The 25901-nt window shown below is 45.9% G+C and overlaps 1 protein-coding gene across 1 annotated transcript in view; it reads right to left on the bottom strand.

The window, feature by feature from the left end:
• The window catches only part of MCTP2 (multiple C2 and transmembrane domain containing 2), a 106464-nt gene that overhangs the window by 75435 nt on the left and 5128 nt on the right, over window positions 1-25901 (bottom strand). The window contains exons 2-7 of the mRNA XM_090263627.1: window positions 22994-23056; window positions 21771-21879; window positions 9724-9866; window positions 8862-8938; window positions 8263-8374; window positions 3985-4020 (exon numbers count right to left, since the gene is read on the bottom strand). Of these exons, the coding sequence (XP_090119753.1) occupies window positions 3985-4020; window positions 8263-8374; window positions 8862-8938; window positions 9724-9866; window positions 21771-21879; window positions 22994-23056 (540 nt within the window). The remainder of the gene's footprint in view (window positions 1-3984; window positions 4021-8262; window positions 8375-8861; window positions 8939-9723; window positions 9867-21770; window positions 21880-22993; window positions 23057-25901) is intronic.

Raw genomic sequence — 25901 nt, forward strand, 5'->3', positions numbered from 1 at the left:
AGTCAATTGTTGTACTTAAAAATAAAAATTAGATTAAGAAGAGAATTTTTAAAAAATGGTAAAGTCTATAAAGAGCCAATGACTCTCAGGATTTGGAACCAGGAAAATGCTCCTAATGTGTTTAAGACATGAAAGGGAAATAAAATGGAGGTCACGCGCGACAATGCGCTCTGCCGGTCATCACCACGGACTCCCTCATTCACCCGCATCACCCTGGGACCTGGGCCCCGAGTGCCGTCTTCTGCTTCCTGCGCTGGGCACCTGCTGGGCACCTCTCCGCCTCACGCTAATCCCAGCCCTGCCTACGGCTCCGCAGCGCAGCCAACGGCCGGCGAGTCCCGCCCTCGTGCACCTGCCGCTGGGCGCCCCAGCCCACCCTGGGGTTCTGACCCCTGCCCGGGCTGCGGCCTCACCTGGGAGGCTTGCTAAGGCATGGCTCGCTCCCCTCCCTGGAGGCTCTAATTCAGGAGGTCTGATGTGGGGGCCCCGGCCGTAGTCCTGCCGATGTCGGTGAGCAATAGTGCTGGGCCTGGGGAGGGCACCCTTTTCCTGCAAAGGCCCAGACAGTAAGCAAGGAGGGCTGTGGGTCACTAGGTCTCTGGTCCAAAGACACGACACCGCCGCTGTCAGCCAGAGACAATTTATACACATATGGGTGCAGCTGTGTTCCGATAAAACTTATTTGGGGAAACAGACACAGGGCTGGATCTGGCCCTCACACTGACGTTCCACGACCCCTGGGCCGCAGAGACAAAAACAATAAATACTAGGGTCAAGGTCACCTGGTAGAAGCTGAAAGCACAGCTGGTCTGGCTAATGGAAGATGCAAAATGCAGACACACCCAACCTCTCCCCTCCCCTCCTCTCCCCCCTTCTCGAGTATCCTGCCAATTCCTCTCCTGGATCAAGCCAGCTGGAGGCCAGCTGACAGGGGACCTTGAAAATATATCTTGCAGAGATCAGCCTCTGCAACAATAGAGGAACAGAGATAAAAGGATCTGAAGCTCCAACAGGATAGAAATTGGCACTGCACGTCAACTAATTTATACAGGAAACAAAAATTGTAACAGAATGGGACATATCTCTTATCTTAGGTGCTTCAGGTCTTTTACCTGGGGTTGCTGACAGGACTGCATGAAGCAGCGGGTCAGAGAGGAGCTATGTAAGAATGCATGCTCGTCTCGGTGTGAATTAATCGGAAGTAAAGAAAATCCATAACGACCGCTCGGCCGTCACACCTGTAACACACTCTAATGACGGCAGGTGTGAGTGTGTGCACACATAGATTTCTGAATATCCTCCGTAATGCATCAGTTCCATGGTTTTATAACTGCATTTTCCCCATTAGACCGTGTGATGTCCAAGAAGTAAATGCTGTTAATTTTTTTTATCTCTGTAACTGCTGCGTACATTTTTACACAGAGAGAAGTAAGGTTTAGAAACCGATTTTTCTTCTCAGCAGAGATTATATATAGTAAATGTAAAACATAGTTATCTGGTTCAGACCCTTTTAAATCAAATTCTCAATTCTCACTTTAAAGTGTTCATTCCAATATAAACAAAGGCTACGGATAAAACCTAAACGTATATTTGAAGGCAATTTCTATATTTAGTATATTAAAAATCAAGGTTAATGTAAGAAGGAAACACTTTAAAGAGACTCTAAAAACACTCTGCCATTCTGGGCTCCTCTGGATGATGCAAACTTAGAAAGGTACGTATTTAAGGAGCGAAGCACCTAAATAAGGTTAAATTATCATAAGAATATAATGGAGGTGAAAAAGTTCACGACATTTTCTAGGCTACACTTTACCTGGAATTGGCAACATTTTAGATACTCACAGCTGAGGAATAACCTTTGCCCAAACTCCTGCTACCTAATTTTTAAACATAACATGAAAATGCTAAAAAAGAAGCTTATAACTGTAGCTTAAAAATACCAAGATAGGTGGATCAGGATATTTTAATAACTCTTAACACAGAGTTAATCACGGCATCTGTAGACTTTCCAGGGAACTGGTTTTCATAAGCCACATCGCAAGCCGTCCCATGAACCTCTCCAAACCTGCAAACTCTGAGTATCAGAGTCGACCTAACGCTTGAAATTCTTCACCAATATATAAATTGCCTCTCTCATAGAAGATCATAAATAGCTCTCAATAAGCTCAGTTCATCTAAGGTCTTATTAAACACAAGTACAAGGCTTGGGCTTTTATGTCTCCGAGTCCAGGGTGCTGAAGTCAGAATTCTAGAAACTACCACGATGGGGGGAAAAACAGAAACCAAACCGCAGCACTCGGTGGGAAGACACAACTCTGTGGTGTAGATATAAATACTGCCCCCCGGATCCCCGGCTCCCTCCATATTTTTGATCTCTCCATCCAGGCCGTCAGCTCCCTCTTCATTCCTCGGGCCGTTCTTCCGTAACCTCTCCCATCCTCCCTATGCTACAATATTCCCCAAGCTCACAATTTTTCTTTCCAGCCTTTATGTTCTTCCACAAACTGCCAGTGCTCTTCCACAGGCCAGAGCTCCCTAACTAAAGATGGTTATTGATGTCCAGGACCAGTGTTTTAGTGCAGCGGCCGAATCAATAAACAAGAAAATACTGCTTTGTCAGGTTTCCCCAAAGCATGCCGGGAAGCTTTACTGCCTCGCATGGTTACAGAGACTCTTAATGCGGGAGCGCGGGAGCCGGGCTCCCTTCTGTGGCGAGAAGTGATGTTCTTCTACCCTCTAGTGACTAGAACAGAATAAGACAAAAGGCAGAGGGATTTCTGAGACAGCTCCGCCTTTGCATTGTCCCTTAATTTCTCAAAAGAGCCAGAAGTCTTGGAAACCAAGCGAACTGGAAGGATAGCAAAACCCCTTAGCGTAGCTATACAGTGACGTGTTCACAATGCAAAGGATGTTCCTTTTAGTGAGAGTCAGAACGGTGATTCCTTTGAATTTTGAAAGACAAGGTTTCTAAAGTTGGCCTGTTTTCCTAAGAGACTGGGGCCAGTCGGGTTATAAATCTTTCCCTCTCTCTCTCTCTCTCTCTCTCTCTCTCTCTCACAAATCCACAAAAATCTTTGTTTCAAGCCCCTTATTACAGAGAAGTGAACAGCTGAAGCACAGTGAGGTCAGAAATTAGAGCTGTCAAATATCTGTGCACAGGTGTGTGTGTGTGTGTGTGTGTGTGTGTGAATACACGCACATAAAGACACTGCTGACAGCCCCTCCCTGTACGACACGCACACCACAGCTGCCGCCACACTGGTGATTCTCCTTAACAAAGCGGCCAAGCTGTTCAGTTAAGGTACCATTTTTAAAAACGTTTTACTGGCTTCTTTTTACACTCATTTAGACATTTCGGCACTGAAGTTCCAACATGCTAATTTAATAACCTGATGACTTATACTGCGTTTCTACCTCGGTCCACCAACAAATCGACAGCAGTGGATATACTTTTTTAAGAAGATATTAACATGTGACAAATCCGCAGGACGTCATGAAGAAATGGCAAAAGAAACTCACCTAACGAAGCAATAAATGGCTTTCCCAGAAGTTATGGAACATATTTTTAAAATACACCATAAAATGCTTTCAATTATTTTTTTTTTCCCTGTCCCTATGACCCCAAAGCTAGTTTCTATCTAATGGTGAATAACGTCCTGAAAGACTAAGTGCAGCCGCACTCCACTCCCCACAACCTCAGCTTAACGAAGCGGGGCGTTCTGCCACAGCCGGTACGTGTAAGGCGTCACCACGGCAGCAGTGCAGACTCCTACGTGTGGCTGTGCCCTTGGCAAAGGGAATTTTAGAAGGCAGGCTGTGCCCTAGTGCATAACAGCACCAGGAGGAACGGAAGTCCGCTCCACGCAAGGGCGCTCTGGAGCCGTCACGTAGACATTTCTGTTTGCTACAGAGATGAACTTTCAACCAAGTGATGTAAATCTCAAAAAAATAAATAAATAAATAAAAAGCAGCAATAATATTTACCTTGCTGGCACTTAATCGCTTCCGATTTGACCACCGCTGAGGGAGGGAGGGAGTCCATGGAATGGTGAAAAATGGCAAAACGAAAGAGAGAAATAGAATCAGTAACAATAGAAATATTATCATATTGCTTAGCTGATGCAGACCGCATTCAAACGACAAACAGCCAGCCCTTCTCTGAGGTCACAGAGAAAACATGTTTGAACAAGAAGACAGTTAGAAACACAGAAAAATCCCACTTCTGTGGTTGTTACATTATTTTCTCACAGTGCTTTCCACAATGAAAGTACGAAGATATGTAAATACTGCTCAGCCCGTAGAAGTCCATTTATGTTTTGAATTGCTTTAAAACATGATCATTTCACATCTAAAAGCACAGTGGAAAGGGCTATTTTTACTACTTGAAGTATTCAGATAGTATTTTGAAAATATTTAAGAAATTCATGGGCAATATTATTAGTGCATGTTTCAATTTTCATAGTTTCAGATACTAGAACAGTAATTCCATTTACTTCCACTGATTAAATCTCCGTTTTCAAACAATAGGAAAAAAAAATCCGAGTCAGTCCTACACAATGAAGGAAAATAGGCTGCTACAGGCTGAGGGAGGGAAGAAAAGTCTTTCTGGACAGCAAGCAACTTCGGCACTGTTCTCTTCAGGGCTCTTGTCTGTCACGCTGAGGCTGCCGAATTTCATTTACAATTAAAATTCTCTCCCCGTGAAATCCTCTCCTTCCCCGCCATCCCTGTCCGGGACTGTGAAGCTCTCCTCAGGCTGGTTAACCAGCTAACTGGATGTTCAGAGTCAGATAAATTTGGGAGATTATAACTCAATTATGAATCTAATTGAGCAGACCACATTCACTATTATGCTTAAGGAAAAAATACCTTTAGGCAAATGACCTACCCACCCTGCTCATACATCTTCCCAATAAATTAGAAACCGGGAAATAAATAGTCTTTGGGGAAAACCCACTTACATTCCGGGGACCAGCAGCTAGAAATATTGGTACAGGAATGGCTTGAGAAGATTTTTTTTATTAAAAACATTTCCCCTGATGAAATTGTGAGTTCAACATTCAGCGTGGCACGCGGAGTTGTAGCTCCTTACAAACTGGGCACTAAGGTACTGAAATCAGATCTTCTTGCATTTTCTCAATACCATAGTCGCAAACCCTTCAGCCCAGTACAAACACCAAAATTAGTGACCGTCTTACAGGTACGCAAGGCCGTTGAGGGCCTTTAGACATATAATTCCTTTGATTTTATAACAATCTTAAAAGATAAATAAAATGGATACGGAGACTAATAAAAAATGACCACTACTGTCTGCTTACTGTAACACAAAGAGCGGCCATAGATTGAGCGACTACCCATCCCACGCCTGGCTCTATATTCGATCATGTCAACTTCACGATTCTGTAAACCAGGCAACCTTTTCCATCCACATTTCACTCATGAGGACGTTGTCGCAAAGAGGGGCGAGGCTGTTCTGTGAATTGGCCCTGATCACTTCTCAAAACCAGACCGCACCAGAGCTGGGATGCCAGCCCAGGCCGACCGAGGACAGAGCCCGGAATTCTAACTACACGCCTATTTTTGCCAAGGGAAAGAAAACGATGTCAGGTCTGGTCTGTCACCTTCAAGCCACCACCTTACTTTCTAACTGTCCCCTGCCCATGCATACACACATAAATCCGTGCATGCGGGTCCGTTCAGAGACATTTCACACGCAAGAAGATTTTTGCCAGCTTGGTTCTAAAGCAACAAAGGCTGCCTCAGTGACGGCAGTCAGAAATATGGGTACAACGCTGGGAATTCAAAAGGAAATCTCTCCATCAGAATTCACATTAAAGCAGAAATTTATAAACAAGTCATTCACTGTCATTAGACCATTGTCGTCCCAGTCTCGAGTGTTAGTTATTCCCATTTAAATACCCAATATAAAGCCCTGGCTGCTGTGGCTCAGTGGATTGAGCGTCGGCCTGCGAACCAAGTGTCGCTGGTTTGATTCCCAGTCAGGGCACATGACTAGGTTACACGTCACGTCCCCAGTTATGGGCGCGAGTCAGAGGCAACCGCACAGTGATGTTTCTCTCCCTCTCTTTCTCCTTTCCTCTCTCTCTCTATAAATAAATAATTTTTTTTTTAAAAAGCCCAATATAAGAAGACTTAAATATTAACTTAAATTCAGTTTAAAAAAAAAATTGCCCAGACATTTCCTGATACATATCACAGCCAAAAGGCTCCTGATAGGAGCTATGAGGTGCATAGCTCCACACAGCCCAGGAGAAATGATTCCTTCCTGGGGTTTACTTTGATCGAGGATAGACACCAAAAAATAAAACTACCAACTGCAACAGAGGCGATCAGGCAGGGTTTTCTAGAGTATAATACCCACGTAAAGTATATAGGAAATAAAGAGATTGCACACTAGACCCCTGCTAGACCAGCAAAGAGCAAAGAAAGTGAGAAAGCACATTCCATCCTGAAAAAAAATCTCCAAAACAGGAAGTGGGGACGGGGCACAGAGAGAAGGAGGCCAAACCAAACACGGGGACAAGCGTGGCCGCGTTTAGGACTCTGGGAGCGGTTCCTCGGGATGCTTTACAAAAACAAACTCAAGCTGCGTCTAATATTAACTTCTCTGCGATTCGAAATACATTTTTAACGAAGAGAGCGTGACTTTAAAACTCCAAATCTTGGCAACACTGAAATAGCTTTTAAGTGTTGGTGTCGCTGCTAAACAGAATCCAAGCATCACAGAAAAATGCACGCAGGGAATCAATAAGCAGCTATGATGCAGCTCAAAGATGCAAGTGTTTTCCTGGGGAAAGTGTCCACCTTGACCAGCCCCACGTAACTATGTAAGAAATTATTAGCACACAGCAGCGAGCAATTGCTCAACCATGTGGCAAATGATACTTATTTACACTGCATGTTATTTCAACCTGGAGTCCAGATCAAGTAACTGGTCACCTACTGTTCCCATCGGGATGGATTCCAGGGAAATCCTGTCAAGACTAAGAGAAGCTACAGAAAATCCCTTCTTCGTTACGTTAGAGAGAAAAATAATTTTTTTCAACGTCCGTTTAAGACGTTTCAACATCAAAATATCAGCTCTATAGAGACCCCATGTTTTAACACTGACACTTTTTAAACAATTGGTGAAGGGTGTATACTTTTTCAGTTATTATCAAATTAAAAACTCAAAAGATTTTGAATTAAAAATAGCAACTATTTAGTTGACTGCCTGGCATTTGAAAAGTCACTGTGTAGTTTTCCTGCTTCTTTCAGCCATTTTCTGAGTTTACTAGTAAATCAGTCATGATTTTCATCATGAAAATAAATTACAACTACAAGCAAAGATGATGTCAAAATGAAGAATACTCTCCTTACCGACCCCAGTGACTCAATTCAAGAAGCATTATTGGAGGCCTAATTTATAAACAGGCTTCCATTTTCATGCCAGAGCCGAAACATGCTACATTTTAACACATCTAGTCCTTTTTCCGGTAGGTATTTTAGCTGGTTTTAGAAATACCTTTCAAATAAGTTACAATCAAAGATGCTTTTTTGTCCTTATTTTAATTCTTGGAATTTAATTATAATCTCTGATTATAAAATGAGATTATTATTTGCATTCACATATTTGCACATAATAACAAAATCCCAGTCACATCATCACAAAAACCAATGCTTCGTTGATGTTACAGGAATCTGCACTAGAGGTTGTGCATTAACCAGAAATTTCTATATAACAGACCAGAGAACATTAAAGTCTGAATCTTCCCGAAAGTACACTCAACAGAGAACTTGCCAGCTAAAAGAAAAAAGAAGAAACCGAAATGCTTCAAATATATATTTGATCACCTTAATAATTAATGCACAATGCAATAATTAAATCCTGGAAACTGCTTGTGATAACTGAACGATGCCCAAGTAATCTAGTACCTAAGAAAATTGTAAATAAAGACCTTCACACTTAGTAAAAGCACATTTCAGATGACATGTTACAAGCAAATCATAAGCAACCTGTACATTTGAATCACAGCAGGACTATCTATCCATCTCCCTAGTGACAGAGAGAATTCTAAATTGATTTTACTTCCAGATTTCCAAAAGAGAGGACACACATAAGCACAGACAGGTTCTTTAAAAGTCTCTATCAAATTAGTTTTCCCCTCACAATAATTACAAAAAGAACAGTCAACCGGTAGCCCAGAATCAAAAGACAATTGCAATGAAGGATTTTAAAAGGGACAAAACGGTGATACTTACATGTCTCTTGAAATCCCCCTGTTTTACTACTAGGTTCAAATTCAACACAATCACCCCCATGTCATCTTCCAAACTGTTAGGATCTTCCAATTTTAAGATATGTTCCGTCGTTCTATGAGCAAAAAGACAACAAGTATTGTTAGCACTTACTGGCAGGACTGTATCCTTATAATGCATCGGAAGCGTATGGCAGAAGTCTCCTGCCTCTGAAGAAGGGTTAGGTACCAGTCACAGCAACATGAAATTCAGAAAATAAACCAACCCTCTTCAGGGTAGTCGGTCAACTGATTCTTCTCACCTACTCCCCCCAAATACAATGTAAATACTTGCTTTCATGCTAAGTTAGGCAGGTTAAAAGAAACATTAACACACGAGAGTACAAAATTCCACACACATTTTCCCACACGTGATGGAGGCTTTACTCTCTGACAAGGACATTTGGGAGCTAAGAAGCAGAAATCACTGAAGAGTTACATGTGAAAGCACTCTTTCATTTATTCGGATTTTTCTGTCACTGGAGCTACACAAATTCCAGCTAACATGATCTTGCGTTGCCTCTAAAAGGCTTTAATGGCTGCTAGAAGGTAGAAATACAATACCTGTTAAGCTCCAGATCGCTGAGAAGGACAAACGCAGACCCCATGAAGTCAGACGTAGTTAGATCTCGGTCGTACACCTGCAAAGAGGGCCAGCAGCGCACCTTAGTGGGGCACACTGAGTGTATCAAGTCATTAACAAACCTAACAGGCTGAGAACTTTACATTCAGACTTCGAGATCTAAATATAATTTCCACAGTACAGTTTAAGAGGAGTTTAGCCAAGCTGACGGAGAAAACAAAATTATTCAAACTCGTCCATTCTGCCCACTGCGCCCCAAACAGCAGCAGAAGGCATTTTCCAGGCAGGACCCATGGCATTCAGATGTTATGCACAATGGCCTCCTCTCCGCAGTTTAAATGGGCTCTCATTAAAATTTAGTATTTTCCACGGTAAGCAGGTCTGTCAATTAAATAGAAATTTGTTAAATATTCTTATAGCAATCTCATCTTGCACTCAACTCATGCAGTTGTAACCCAGATGTTAGAGTAATTAATGCTTACAACCAGTAGCTTGAAGCTCTATTGAAGGATAAAGTTTTTCCTAATGAGAAAGTCTTTAGTACTCGTCACTACTGAACTAGCGGCAATAATTCTTCCACATTCAGTAGGTTTAAATACAATCGATGATATTTTTTTTTTCACTCTGATTTTCTGTAGAGTCTATCTCACTGATCTGAAAGAAATATATAATTTCAACAAAGCGTCTAAAGAATTCTTTCCATACTGATATTTTTAACCCAGTGCTTAAGGAGAGCAACATGAAATTAATTCAAGGAGGTTCCGGTTTAAGAGGGCAAAGACGGCTGAAAAATAAATATTTTTTTTTAATAAAAGAGCGGAACTGAAAGGCATCTGTGATTACCTTCACACGTAGCTTTTGATCAAGGCTTTGTATCGGCAAGACCACTATCTCGTCCCAAACCGGGTTCAAGTTCTTATATATGACTTTACTTTTGTACAGCGTCTTCCCATTCAGCTTAAACTTCACGTAGGGGTCGCTTGTGCCTTTAGAAGAGAAAGAGGGCAAGACAGGTTTTTCAAATATATGGGAACCTAGGATCTCCCCATTAGGTAAAGATGCTTTCCCACACCCTGCAGGCTCAGAGCATTTCATGGATGCACCCAGAACAAATCTCTCCCCGGGGCAGAGACTGAAGGCCCCGCAGGTAGAGAGGAGAGACACATGTAACAACTTGGGTGTAAGTGATTCTCCTTTGCCTTGAGTGGAGGAGCATAAATAGGCTTCAAGAAATAAAACCCACTGGCACCGGAGTGTCAGGAGTCCTGGGGAGAAGCCCACCCCTCTGAAGAATGGCAGCGAGTCAGTGAAAAGGGAAAAAAAAAAAAAAAAAAAGTTTTCAAGCATTTGGCCAGATGGCTGACTCAACAGAACCCTGTACTTTAGAATATAATCATAATAAATCAATCAATCTCTGGAACCACCAGCTCAAAAGATGGGGCGAGGGGACTAAGACTGGAAGCAGGGCGTCGAGATTAAACGGACAAAGTTGCCATTCTTTGCTGCCTTCCCCACCTGCAGAAAAGCAGGGAACACTGTTTCACCCCGGCCAGCTGAACGCCACATCAGCCAGGCCCTTGGCTGGCCCCGGGGCGACACCCCTGACCTGCCGGCTCCTCCTGCGGAGCTTTGAAACAGACGCCAAAACAAATGAATAAGGTCCCTCCAGCCACGATGTCCAAAGCAGAAAAAAGAGCCATGACAGTCAGACCCTCCTCCACACTTTCAGATCAACTGAGAGGGGGAAAAAAATGCCTACAAACAGAATACATGGATTATGTGTGATGCGTGTGTTACATGCATGAGCATGTGCCATCATACTTGGGACACACAAGTGACTAGCACACACATTCCTGTGCATTATTGCCTAGTGAAGGAGGAATAAAGAAGTCACAAAGGAGCAGCTAGCTGATTTTGCTACCAAGAAGGAAAAATCTAATTTGGGGAGGTATACTAGGATAATGGGTTGTAAAACACAGGACTCCAAATTAGTACACAAAGATCAACTGTCTGTTTTGTTCACTGACTTATCCCAGGTGCCTTGGACAGAGCCCAGCACAGACCCCGCATATGTACCGAACTGAATTCTTGATAGTAACGTCAAGACCAAAGAGTCTAAGAATATTGAATTAAAAATTCATTAGGCTACTCTGTACTAACACGGACCAAATCGTTAAAACCCACCGTCATTACTTGAATCTTTTACTTTTTATAGCTCTGCAGAACTAAAAATTACTGAAAACGAAGGCGATACACTTCCCAACTCTTTTCACTGAAAACCACTTCACGGTCCAGCAAGATATCACGCACCATTTAAAAGTCTTCACAGATGAGCCGAGGTAAAATTTTGGGGAGCCTTCCTGGGTATACTTCCTTGGAAACAAAGACATTAAACTGCAAAGATACACAGATACGTATTCAGCTCTCCCATTGTACGCCTGGCAACGTGGGGGCCGAAGCCCGGCCGTCTTCAGTTGGAACTTGGGGACACGCGCGCACATGCCGGGTTAAGGGGCAGCTCGGAGTGGGACGGTAAAAACGAGCGTGTCCACAGCCACTGCGTGGGACCCTCAGCAGCGAGGACGCAACGCGCCTACCATGCCCCTGGCCAGACTTGAACAACCATCCTGATATGTATATGTATACAAAAAAAAAAAAAAAAAAAAAAAAAAATCGAGGAAATGCTATAATAAAAAGAGGCCTTTAATTAAATGAAATTGCCACTCTGGGATCAGGGCTTCATGCTTGTCAGCGTCCTCTCAAAATAAACATCTCAAGCCCGGGCCCCGGTGCTGTCACTTTCTCACAGGCAAAGCATGCTGGGTAATCCCCAGGCCTCCTGACAGCTCCATAATGTTCAAACTGTTTCACGGGTGAATGGCGGCAGTTGCGTGAAAGCAAATATTAATGTCTGGAATTAATAGCGAAAGGGGGCCAGGGCTGCCGCAGCCAAACAAGGGAAGAGGGTGTCAAGTTAGCACCGCGTTAATTGTTCGGGAAAATCTGAGAAGGGGGGGCGGGGGGAGCCCAGGGTGACTTCTCTCTCGGAGCCCAAGTGTCTTACTGTCAGGGATGTGATGTCTCAACTAGGCAGGCTCTGAAAAGAGGTCGGCCGCTCAGAAACACGACGCCCAGATTATACAAATGACGAGATGACATCTCAATGGGTGGACTTTGACCTTTTCCACTGGGAGCTTCGGAAACAATGGGGCTCTTTGGAATAAAGAGGCAGGGTGGTACTCGGGGGAGGGGCGCGGCCGATTCTGCCCTGTGGGCCCACGGGGTGACCCAACCACACATGTGGAGTATCAAGGCCTTCGGCATCACGGGCCATGTTTCCCGCTCCATCCCAAACACGCTAAGGTTCTATCGCGGCTTGGGTGGACTAACAGCCATTCATCGGTCCCCCAAAACTGTCTCAGCAATTTATACTCCTGACAACATGTGCGACAGTCCTCGTTCCTGCTCCTGCTCGGTGACACCAGAGACCATCAAGTCCCCCTGGGTCCCTTACCTATCAGGCCTGCTGACATTGCTCATGTGCCCCAAACCTGTACAGGTGACAGGGCATGGTTCAGTGCCCGGCACCAGGAGGGGGTGACAAAGGAAAATTAACCCCAGATGCTGCTCTCCTGCACCCGGCAGGCAGCAGGCAGACTGTAAATATAGCCCCAGAGGTAAGTGTCCCAACAGAATTGGACTTGAAGCGATGCTCGTTCACGGTCAGGGGACAGCAGTCTGGCCGTGGTGCCAGCGGAGGCCGAGACAGGCAGGAGCTGGGATGTGGGTGACTGGACCTGCAGAGAAGCGCTCAGGTCATCGGAGTGGGCAGGGCTGGCACTGAAAGGGCAGGAGGGGGCCGAGACCAAAGGGACGAGCTTCGTATGGTGCCAGGCAAGTATGTCAATGTATCCAGGACGTAAGGGTAACAATGGAATCAAAAATAAAGCATAAAAGGCAGATTTGAGTCAGAGACCGAAGTGTCCTAAAATAACAACAACAAAAAAAGGAGTTTCGCTTTTGTTCTGTAAGATATACACAGTGGTTTTGTTTCTTCTGTCCTCTTTCTTTTTAATTTTTTAACAAGTGTAAGGCAGGCACGCAACTCTGAAAGGTACGAAATGAAAAATAAAGTCTCTGCCCTCTTAACCTTTCCTTACCCCCAGGCCTGGCAGGTACCCATTCCTTGGGTGTTTTACAGAAAAGAAAGAAAAAGGACACCAAGAACTGCTTTTGATCACATTATACACGCGGGACTCTGTGCTTTGACTTTCGCAATTAAAGTACCTTGGGGCCCGGCCCATGCCAATACAGATTCACTCATTTTTGGTTGGTATGCAATAACTGCATGCGTTATCAATGTGTTAGTGCACTTTTCTTAAAGGGCATTTTTTTTATTATGTTGTTACAGTCGTCCCAATATTTTTCCCCCCTTTGCTCTCCTCTGCCCAGTACCCCTCTTCTCCAAATAATAGACATTTATATCACTTCCTTTTTCTTTTTTTTTAAATTAGTACAGACACTACTACCATATGCATCTTGTATGACGATCTTGGGTTCGTAAGCCGTTCCATTTAAAAGAAATGTTTAGCCCTGGCTGGTGTGGCTCTGTGGATTGAGTGCGGGTCTGTGAACCAAAAGGTCCCTGGTTCGATTCCCAGTCAGGGCGCATGCCTGCGTAGCGGGCCAGGTCCCCAGTTGGGGGTATGTGAGAGACAGCCACATATTGATGCTTCTCTCCCTCTCTTTCTCTCTCCCTTCCCCTCTCTCTAAAAATAAATAAAATATTTAAAAAAATAAATAAATAAAAGAAATGTTTAACACTGGAACTGCCTGACAAATTGATATGTGCCTTTCCTGGTTCTGACAGACATTGTCACGTTCTTCTTCCAAAGTCTGTCGAATGTATATTCCCACCAAGAGTGTATGTTTATTTTTACTTTTTTTCTCTACATGCTCACCAATATTGGATGTCATAAACCTTTTCAAAAACCAATGTCAGATGGAACATGGTATCTCCATTTTTCTCTACTGATAACATTTGAGTAAATTATATTTTAGGGACCTACATTTCTGTTTCTTTGTTAAGAAAATTCTTGTTCATATCCTTTTCCCCCTTCTCTGTGGGTTCACGGTTTATCATTTGCTTATGGATTTGAATGGTTCCTTAATTAAGACAATCAGCCATTGGCTATACATCTTCTCATAATTTGCTTAAACTTGGTATTTCTTACAATAAATAATTTTAATTTTTATTTAGTCAAATTTACCAAATTTTAGTCAAATGTATGGTTTTGTAGTTTAACATTCTGCTTAGAATAAATTTATTCACTCTGAGATTTTAAATTAGTTCAGCTCTGTTTTCTTCCACAGATTTTGTAGAGTTTCGTTTTTTACACTTAGGCCTTTGGTCCATCTGGAATTATTTTAGTGTGCGGAGGGAAGGAAATTCAGGTTCGCTTCTGAGCAGAAGAGTAAAACGATCAGAGCCAAGCTTGAGAAATATAAATCTGGCGGCAGCTTATAATTTAGCAGGCAGAAGAGACGGGCTAACGCAGGCAAACCTGGTAGCTGAGATAACGCAGTGCCGGGGCATTGAGGACTTGGAAGAAAGCTGCCCCCCGCCCATAAGAAGTAAAAGTCCAGAGTTTCACAAGCGTGATCCTCGGAACATCCGTCTCAGGAGATGCTCCGTGGACTGAAAGGGTATGTCACCAAAACCAGAGAACAGCTCCTTACTTCGAACTTCACATTACAGAGTAAAATACTGATTGTTTTAACACAGAAAACATTTGACTTGGAACACCTCTGAACATAATACTAAACTCCTCCAAGTCAAAGCGCTGGGAGGTCAAATTTATGTGCAGAATTACCTTGTAGGCACAGTAGATGTGTTATAAATCAGTGGTAAGTGAGTGAGTCGACTTTGGACTAAGATGGGCGTGGTGAGTTTAAACCCCAGACCTTATTGTCAGTAAGTGTATTGCTTTGGGCAACTTTACGTCCTTATGCCTGCGGTCCTCACCTACAGGATGGAAAATTCCAACCCCAAAGAATTTCGCTGAGACTGAATGAACCAACACACACATCCATGAAAGCGGGTCCGGCACGAACTGAGAAAATCCCATGGTAAGTGCTCCTATTTTGAGCATTACTATTCAATGAAGTTAAATGGGGAGAGTGTATAACCATAGACACAGCCATATTTAAATATTTATTCGCTTTTATGTTGGCCGCCGGAGAGTATGTATGTACTGACAATGTGCCTCTCTAATATCCCTGCTATTGCCAGTGAAATTTGTATGACCTTCACTCTTCATAAATTGAATAGGGAATTCCTGATTTTAAACACTCCTAACAAGGATCCCATCTGGCTGGGGAGACTTTCCGTGCAACCATCTGAGCTGTCCTGGAAAGAAAGGGATATTTTAAAACTAAAAATAACTAAGTCTCCATCACTCCTGGCTACCGCTTTACTACAATCCTATGGTTATTCACTGAGGACGTCTGAGCACTTTACAGGTAAAATCTGATGAAAATAACAGGCAGCCCAGAGAGAAGGACACAGGACAATTCAAATCTATCACCAGGAGAGTGGTGAAGAACTGTATTACTGGACAACTGTGCTCTCCTCTTGGTATTTTATTTATCATCTTGAAAGGCTGTTAGCACATTGAGAGTGTTAAGGGGAAAAAAACAGCCAGTAGCAACGGGATCAGCGGTAAATAGAACCAACAATATCACCTCGACCGGCTCAAAAACCATTCTCATATGCAAATTCAATCAATTGTAATTGAGCTCTAATGACAAATAACGTCTCTTTGCTTTTTCTAATATAACAACTCATAGCAATGTTAGAAAAAGTAGAAAGTCAAGGTACACTAAAAATAAAAGGAAAAGACCACCATCTATCAATTTAATGTCAACAAGTACTTAGACATCACACACACACACACTTTTCACACACAAAAAATCAGCCTTCATATTGTCTCTTTTTACTTGCTTTCGTCAGTGACTAACACAGCAGCCTCCTTACCTGCCCACAGATATCCTTCTACAAACCAGTTTAATGGTCATTTACGTGTATTTATCCATATATAGGAAAACTTACTACATGATAGTTTTTTTAATAGCATTCTTCACTTAAACTAAAAATCCACTCTCTTGAATGCAAACGGAGTCCCTATAGACAGACCCTATTCATCTGCCATCAGCAAAGCTCTTCTGTCCAGTAAGACACTGACCATAACAGTCTCTCCCGACGAAAGGTCATCCTCGCCTAGAAGAATTTTCTAATTAAACTCATTTCTCAGAGTAGTTGTTTGTTCATGAAAGGAAATTATCTCCATATTTTTATACGGAGTTCACATTCTGTAATATCTGATAACTCTTGTCAGGAGAGCTTAAAAGAGTTCAGATTCAAGTCAACGGTTATTTACCAAGTCTTTGGGGAAACAGACCTATATGCAGAGAAACACATCCTCCATGAACAGGATTTGGAAACATATGAAAGGCATGCATGTTGACTTTTTGCTTCTCCTTGGTCTCATACACGTACATTTAGAATCTTCTCAGTACACACACATAGTTCAAACTGTTGCTTTTTGCCAGAAAGCAAACGACACCTGAGCTGTTTTGACGTGGGATCCACCAGCTCAGGCTTTCCTGGCCACTGGCTACAATCAGAGAGCCGGACCTCATTCCAGAGAAGGAGCCAGTGGAGATTTCTGAGCAGCCCCTGCTGCCCTCTAGCGACCAGCGCGGGATTTGCAGCTCAAGGAGCGGCCAAGGGCTTTGCAGCATCCTCACTGACCTCTTCCGAAACCCACATGGGCATTCCGGACACTGAGAGAGGATCTTTCCTCCGTCACATGGGAAAGAAGAAACGACGTTTTTCTCTGTAGAGCAAAATCTATATGTCTGAAGAGAACAGGAGGTTCGAGCCTTGCAGAATGTCAAGCCGGGCTTCCCGGTTCTCCCGGGCCCCTCCTCCTGCGCACGGTGGCAATGGCTTCCAGCCGCTCTTTCTTGTTCCCAGCTACAGAACAGTGTTTCTCCGTAACTGTCTACGGGGCTCGCTCCCCGTTTTGCCACTTGCCACAATCCTGGCTGACCTAGTCAGGAACTTGATACAGAAATAGAAAGAAACGAGAAAGGGTTATGGGGGAAAGGGAAGTAAGACGAGAATAAGCCAGTCGGCCAATCCCTGCAGGACCGGCCTCAAACTTGGCACGGTGCGAGTGTCTAAGGCGCGAGGGCAGGATGGCACGTGCTGCCCAGGGCTGTAGCGAAAACCAAAACGAAGCCGGAAATACATAAATTCACCCCTTGTGTATTTCACCCCCGCGTGAAACACGCGCCCACCCCAGGCAGAACGCACCGCGTCGACATCACACACAATGAGACACAGTAAGTAGGAAGAACTATTTGGAACACAGGACACCAGTTTATTGGCACAGGACAGCTGATAAAAACCCCCGCGACAGAGAAGTGCCATTCACCCAACTGGAAGCCACGATTCATTAAATTCAGGTCAGTAACCCTGGGTCGGGCACAAGGTGATCTGCTTTGTGTGGCGGACATGGGACACGGGACACGTTTGCTCCAGGGTACTTCATAGGAACTGAAATAAACCCCTCTGCGGGAAGAGGTCATTGACTCCATAAAGCGACAGAACTTCGGGACCTTCTCATCAGCCCACAAGGATGCCCAGTCTCAAAGCAAAACCCAGCCACAAAAATCTCCAGAGGAAAGAGCCCAGTCGTGGGAACACATGTACGGCTATTAAGATTAACAGGGCTGACTGACAACAATATGTATCAGAACAGGAAGGGAATAAAAAGAACCGGTTTTCAAACCCAGCTCCCCTTGCTTGCTGTGAACCCCAAGCAGGCTGCCAAGACTCAATGAGTGGAGGAAAACCAACCACCGCCTTGTTTCAGGAGGAGCGTCTGCATTTTGGAGAGGTTCGAGCTCACAATCTTTTGGTACATTGGCTGGATGCTTCTCTGCTGCTTCCTCACACATTCAATGATCTCGCGCCATCTGGTGTTCAGAGATCATACTCCAATGTGAAGCAAACGCCAGTTTTTTTGCGAAATAAAGTGGCGATGGTGACCTTGAGATACCCTAAAACTGGCCCGTGAACAAAACAACACACCCGTAGGAATCAAAGAGAAATCCAAGAAGCAGGCCCTAACGTGCGCTGCATTTTAATACGCAATTTTAAAGTGGCATTGAAATCATCAGGGAGAGGAAAGTTGAGTCCTCGTTAATTAAATGGCCATTTGGCAAAAGGTAAAACTAAGGTCCTACTCTGGGCCAGGAATCAAAATAAACTTGAGCAGATCAAAGAGATATATGAAAAATGTCAAACCGCACAGAACAGAGAATAAATATAGGTTCATGGGCATCTCTCTCAGGACAGAAAAGGCCTTTCTGGGTATGAAAACAAAGGAAGAAACTCTCTAGAACAGAGTTGCAAGACTTGAAAAGTTATCTGCAACAGAAACATTATAAACAAAAATATTGTATATTACCATGTTACCCCTCACCCCACACACGTCCTCCTCACGAGTCCCCTCGTCCCCCCAAGCACACACACCAGGCTAATCGTCACAATCACCCCTAGATGATACCTGAGCTGGAATTCAAACCTGGGTGGTCTGAGTTCGGAGTCTATGAGCCTCACCTGTTGTCCAGGGCTCCCCAATAACTTCACATCACGGCACAAAAAATAGTGACCGTTTTTGTTAGACACAGCAGGGTGAGTGGGAGAGACTGAGGACAGGCTGGTCCGAGCGCGACAGAGCTACCCTGAAGGCCAGGGATGGATCCCTCAGTCCATGCCCTTCACACCCCGCCTGCGGAGAAGCTGTATGGCTGCTTTTCCGTGCAGAGCAGGGAGTTCTAGAAACACCCCACCTATACCTCGATTACCTCTGTGTAATAACACGCCTGACTGGCTCCATGGGGACCACATGGCAGGCCTGAAAATCTCAGTGACCAAAGCCAACACACAGAGTGGCTTGATCGTAAGTCCCTAACTCAGCAGGCCATGGCGGGCAGTCACATCCCAGGGCTGTAGCATCCTCAGCAAAGGTCAGCCCCTCGCCTTCAGCGAGCCCTGTCCTTGCTCTTACGCATCTAGGACAACATACTGTTGGAAGGTCAGAGTAATTTCCTTTTCCAGACTCCAGGAAGGCACAGCCCCAGGCGTCAGAACACGAGGCCACAGGACCCTCACTGTCATCCTGCTCCCTGAATAAATCTCTACGGGCCATCGATGTGAATTACTGACTATCCTGGGTCCACCGATGTAAGGCAAGTAAGTATGTGTTTCTCCACTCTGCCTCTTGTGCAGCCTTCGAGACGTCTGCCCTTTGCTTTCTCCCAACTCCGAACCTTACCGCGGATGGATTCCACACATTTCTTAGGTCTTCTCCTTATTCTAAATGCATCAAAGAAACAGCAAAACTGCCCTTCTCTAGAGCATTTTTTTCAGCCTGTTGAGATTTTTGCTTCCTGGCATGTCCTCAAACTTTGGGCTCAAATAAACTCCTGTAAAACTTTTCTATAGATTTGAACATTCTTTCCTTGACCGCTACAAGAAAGAAACTATGTCTCCCTCTAGGTCCGATACGAGAGTATCTTTTCTTTTTAAAGAAAAAACGTATAATCGTATAATCGTAAAAACTAGCCTATCAAATAGGAAAAAGGAAAAGAGGTCTGAAACCAGAGGTACCTGACGTTCCAGCCTTTCTGGAGCAGTTCAGTCATTTACTAAATACCTGCTCCATGGCAGATGTCTTGCCCTGGTGGGAGATCTTCACATCTTTCGTATGAACCATTCTTTCCAAATAAGAAAATGACTTCCTCCGATAAATGCATTCATTCTCCCTGTACTGTGTTCTGAAAGCAAAGGTCAGCTGCCTACCTGCGCTGGGAATGCAGAGGGAGAACAGTTTACTAGAAGAACGGGTCTGGAGTTGTCATTGCCTAAAAACTCGTACCAACCCTCTGCCTTCCCCGCGACAGCCGCTGTGATGTTTCTGGCCCTAGCGATGAGGCCTTGAACTTCAGGGACTCTTCTTTCCCTTCTGCAATACTGCGAAGTGGCCAACAGAGGGTGCCGGCCACACAGGCTTCCACGGGCCCAGCGCAGGGCGCGGCGCTCTGAACTGCCCTAACAATAAGGGAAACGACACAGGAAGCCAATGAAGGGGCTCCCGTTTCCCGGGAATTAATGCGCTAGGATTTCAGGGGAGCTAAGCATTAGTCCCAGAACAAGAGGCCTGCCTACCTCAGGCCTAGAACACAGGGCAGCTCGAAGACACATTCCCTTCTGCGGGGAAAGTGAGCCAGGGCTCAGCTCCCACTATCATCAGCCCACTTATGAAGCAGGTGGACTTAAACTCGATTGGTCATATCAGACGCCTTCTGGTTGACCAATGTCAAAATGCAGGAGGCCCAAGAGTTGCCAGACAAGGCCAGATCAAGGACTGAAAGCCGGTGTGTGTCTGTCTTGCCTGATGCAAAACAGTCCCTCTTGCAGACTCCTAGGGAAGAGTGAAAAGGAAATGGGGAAGGACGAAGAGTAAAAGGAAGACATTGGAATGAGGGACAGGGGAGGAGAAGAAGAGAGCAAAGGGCAATAAGGTGGCAGGAAGAAAGGGACAGAGACCCGGGGACAGAGACCCACAGACAGGCAGTAGGCAGCACCCAACAGAGAGCAGAAAGAGGTCGTCCTCCCAGGGATGGCTCAAGAAGCGGAGCTCCACGCAGCGTCTGGACAGCTCGTAGCACGCAGGGAAGGCTCGTTATCTGAACATGACAGCAACACCTGGAAAACTGTCAGCCATGAAAATTCTGGGGCCCCACCCCAGACCTACTGAATCAGAAACTCTGGGCGTGGGCAACACGCATTTTCAAAGTCCGGCTGGTTTGCTCTGATGCTCGCTCAGGTCTGGTAACTACTGCTCCAAAGGACTGGGTCGGAGAAAACTCAGAGCCTGGGTTGGGTCCCACAGAAAGTAGTGCTGTACTGATAAGCCGCATCAGTCCCTGCCTACGACGACAGTGAGTCCTCAAACCTACCCTGATCACCAACCTCATACTCATGGGAATCAAGCAGAAATTAACCGTCACAGCTTAAGAAGACCTGCCACACACCCCAACATATAGAAAAAGAACTTGCTGGGAGAGGGGTATTTCCTTAGTCGATCCCAAGATTAATCCTCCCAATAAATAAAAGGAAAGTGACAGGAATAATCATTACTGGTTATAAAAGAAACAGGTGCTAGAATAGCACAGTTTACGACCTAAACTCTGTATTTATACTTGGATTATATCAGGTTTACACAAGATAAAGCCAAATTGTCCTATGTGTGAACCCTGACAAGAGGTGACTATGGTTGGAACTAGAACACAGACTTTGGTCTCTCCTTTGGCCCTAAAACAGCATGATACAAAGCAATGCACATAAACCACCTTGTTTTGGTCCTTTTTTGATGTGTACAATGGCTTCTTCATCACCAGCTAAGTTGTCGGATCATCTATGATGCGTCTGCTATAAACATACCAGCGTGGTACACTGTCTTGAGCAGCTGCTATACGCTGAGCATTAAGTTATTACAGTAGCTTTAGTTCACTTAAAACAACTTCATGTGGTGATGATTACCATTATTATTATTATTATTATTATTATTATATTAATTTAGTAATAGTACAAGACAGTAAGGTTCGGTGTGTTTAAGTAATTTGCTGCAAATGCCTTGATTCCTAGAGAAGCTCGGATCTGCGGTCCTGTCCGCTGCAGATCAGGCTGAGACAGGAACGGCGGGCTCGCCGCTTCGGTACAAGAGGTGAGAGGAAAAGGTTGGCAGCCTTACCGCAGCGATCTCGGATGACCAGGTTCCGGCCCTCCTTCAGGTGGATGGTGAGGAGGTAGGCGAAAGGGCTGGGGAGGTTACTCAGGCCATCGCCGGCTTCCCCGAGGGTCTGCACAGAGGAAGAAAGAAAGTCAGTGGTCGCGGGCCCCCCAACGTGCTCTTCACGTTGCTCCCCAGTGGGGTTCTATCGGAACTCAGAGGCAATCAGGGTGATATCGTCACCATGTGAACTGCCCGAGAAGAACCAGGGAGGCGCCATGCCGGCACCAGCATCACCCGCAACATCATTCACTGAGGGTGGGATTCTTTACCCTCTCACTCATGGCGGAGCTCCGCGCTGTGCCGAGGGGCAGCTGAGGGGCGGGTTCCCACCCACACGTGTCCACACTTCCAAACTCAGATGTCAAATGTCCCCCTCTTCTCCCTGCTTCTCACCGATCCCCATCAGCTCTGGAACACCTCCTTCATGCATATACCTTCTTCATGCGTAAGAAAAACATTTCAGTACGTAACCACTCAGCTGACAGCCTACTGAGCCCGCGTGCCCATCCAGTACCTGGCCCTCGTCTGTGTCCCCATGGGACACACTTTGTCTATGTCCCCCCCTTATACATATATTCCTTTTCCCTCCCTGGCCCCCACTGTGGTGTCTCTTAGACCTACCCTCACAGTCTCACCTTCCCCCCAACACAGCTCCCTTCCCCCACCAGAAATTCATCAATGTCTAGATGCCACCATGCCCAATTCAAGGCTATTTCTGGATGTTTATTAAGTGAATTCAATTGAAGTTTGGGACTAGAGGTTCACACTCGTTCAAATGTTCGTCATCCCACAGAGGAAGGACCGACGAAATAATGTCTTGTTCACCTATTTGACATTCAAGTTCATTGATCCTGTGGCTAAGTCAGCCCTGACGGGCTTCTTTTGAAAGTTTCCCAATCCACGTTTCAAAGTACTTCAAAATGGCTTTGTTTCCTTTGCTATATCACTCGATTTTATAGCTTCCCTTTATTTTTAGAAGAATCTATCCCGGGCTCACAAATCAATAGACACTGAATTAATCTTTTCCAGCTAAAAACTGGCAAGGCCTGCCTTTGTTAAGTGGATATAGTTGGGCATTCTTTAGAAATAGATGAGGCAAACGAGGTCTGAGCAGGTAGTAAGAAGTATTTATAATATTGACTGACTTCTGTGTTGATTTGTTTTAAAGGAATGTCACTCACAGACTGTTCTTCAAAATGTTGGGATGTCATAGAAGCATTGAGATCACCACTTCCACATAGCTTCTGTAATAAAAAGAAAAAAAAAACCCCTTAAAAAAAAATCAGCCTACAAGAAAATCCTATAGCAGGCCTTTCCCTCTGGGAACCTGTCATCTGCATACTCGGTTTCAGGCGTGCGGGCTGTCTTCCTGCCTGTGTGGCAAGTCTCGGCAATTAAAGGTGACTCAGTGGAGGCCACCTGGCCTCTGCTGTCTGAGTCACTGATCACGGCACAGATAAGGCCAAGGCTGCTCACCAAATGCTTCTCGGGAGCAGCAGGGCCACCTCGCTGGGTCCCTCCCAGGCTGGGCCAGCCTGGCGCCCAGACATCGCCCAGAGACGGCAGCTCAGGGACCAGAGAACCAAGCTTCTTAATGACACAGAGAACATTTCAAAACGGGATCTGCAAGGTCTTCCTCCAACCGCACTTTCACCAGGGTAGCCTACGGACGATCACCAGCCGAAAGGTGGGGAACGTGTATCCTGCACAAATGACCTCAGAGGGTCTAAGCTTCCTCATTTAAATGTTCCTCGGAGGCTCAGGAACCGACCCCATGGGGCGATGAAACGCGCATGCCTCAGTGGTGAGCGTGGGACCCAGCAGACGTCTCCACTGGTTCAGGTTTAACCGCACAAATGCGGGGTCCACGGCGCCCTGGGAGTTGGGGGGTTTCTGGGCAGGAACTGAAGGGGAACGGCTGCTGCGGCGAGGAAGGGAAGTGAGCAAGTGTCCTCCCAGCATTTTGGTTACGTTCTGGTTTCTCCCCCTCATTGGCCAGCGTGGATTTCTTGTATGAAAAATAAGCGACTTCTCTCTCCAAAGAAGGCTGGGTCGCTCCAAAGGGACGGGCGCAGTGAGAGGCACGAAACAGCAGGCCAGCAGGTGCTCCTCACATTTAGGGGTAGGAGTGGGGGGGCCGGAGGCACCGTGGTCTTTGGTCTCTCCCATCAGGGAGGTCGCTGCCCAAGTCAGAGATCCCGCCTGGGTCTCCGACGGAGCTTCGGGCAGCGGCAGAACCTGGGTTCCCACGCAGGAGGGCAATTCCTCAGCCCCCGAGAGGGATGGGGCCGGGCTGCAAACAAACAGGACTCTCCGGTCTCCCTCCTCCGCACGCAGTGGTGGCACGGAATGCTGCAACCAGGCAGGACGGAGCCCAGACCCCAAGTCGGCTGGGGGGCCCCCACACCCTCGCTGGGAAGAAGAGAGGCCCCAAAGTTCTTCACATCTGCCTGTTTCTCACCCAGGCCCAGGCCCAATGCCTGGGACGATGAGCGCATCTCATTTCACTCAGATGAACTGACACAGGCTCATGGGTGAGCTGGGAGCCTGCGACCCTTCCCGGCTCTTCAGTCGCTGGAGCATCCTGGCTCTGGAGGAACCGCAGTGGCCGGCCAGGAAAAGAGCCTTTGCTCTCCATGGGGGGGTAGCAGGGCCTTTGCGGAACACGCCCTGATCCCGGGCCTTAGTATCTCCTATCTGCGTTGTTGTAACAAGGCACCCACGTGGCCGGACAGAACCGTCTAAAGGCCGCTTTATGATGACAAGCAGAACCTTATCCAACGCCTCCAATGTCAAAGAGTCCCCGTGCCTCTGACGCCACACACCACTACTTCCTGGGAGCTGAGCGATTCCTCTTCTTCTGCCTGGTCATCGAAACCGGAAAAGCCCGGCCGTGCCTCCACGTGCGCAGCCAACGCGACCCTCTGCTGTCCGGTCCCCTGAAGCCGGCGCAGCCCCATCGGTGTCTCCAGTTTTATTAAACGAGTCGATGTTTGACTTCACCAAACCCGCTGGAAGGAATTTCACAAAACTACCGCTGCTGGGATCAGCGTTCCTGCTCTGAGTGAATGGCTATTAGCCAGGGGCCACGGTGGCTGGGTGACTACAGACAGCAGTGCCCCTCCGCCTGGCCCGCCCTCTGCGTTCTCCCAACTTAGCCTCGCTGCGCTAGATGATGACGCTAATTAAGTGGCTAAATTAGTCCCTATAACCGCCAGCGCGCCAATGCTCTCAAAAATGAATGCAGAGCTTTTACTCAAACACGCAGTACGTCTTCCCCTTCCGACAACATGGAGATTAAATGTGAGGAATGACATTAATTCAACATTATGGCTGGTTTTACGCACGGAAAAGTCACAGAACTTAAAGTTATGGTTCCCCCAGCCACCGTAACTGTCACACGCCGTATTTACACACCGAGGAAGGGAAGCGGTCACGGTAAAGAAGAACAAAAACGCACGCAGGCGCAGGAGGCCCGGGTTATGGCCGCTGGGGGACACGCACCTGAACGTCCCCCTACACTCGGCGCAAAGCCTCGGGGCTCACCCGCTGGGGAACAGGGTCCTCACTGTCATCCTCCTTGTAAACCTGGGAACTCCCATCAGTGAGTTTTCGTTAAAAACAGGGTAGTAAATACTTTTCTCATCAGGAGTCCCCGGTATGCCACTATCATTAGAAGGTTTTTTGGTTATGTTCTGTTGTAACTAAGCAAAATAGAGCACCCTGGGTCTTTTTTTTTTTTTTTTACTTAAAAATAAAACATGATAGAATTGTTTCTTGCATGCAGGTATAGCACTGTGACTTTTACCACGTGTGCCTTTGTGTTACCAGCACCACAATCATGACCCAGAACAGTTCTGTCAACCCCAAAACCCCTTCGTGCTATCCCACTGTGGTCAGTCCTACCCCCTGACCCACGGTGCCCAGCGATCTGTTATCAACAGGACAGTGTCGCCTCTTCCAGAGGATCCTATAAATAGATCCATACGGTACACACATTCCCGACACTGGAGCCTCTCCCTCGGCACAACGGCCTGGAAATGCATCCAAGGTGTCTTCTGCGTAAACAGCCTGTTCCTTTTCACTGCT

The sequence above is a fragment of the Furipterus horrens genome, unplaced genomic scaffold, assembly GCF_987537825.1.
Source record: "Furipterus horrens unplaced genomic scaffold, mFurHor1.1.pri manual_scaffold_16, whole genome shotgun sequence".
NCBI classification, from domain to species: Eukaryota; Metazoa; Chordata; class Mammalia; order Chiroptera; family Furipteridae; genus Furipterus; species Furipterus horrens.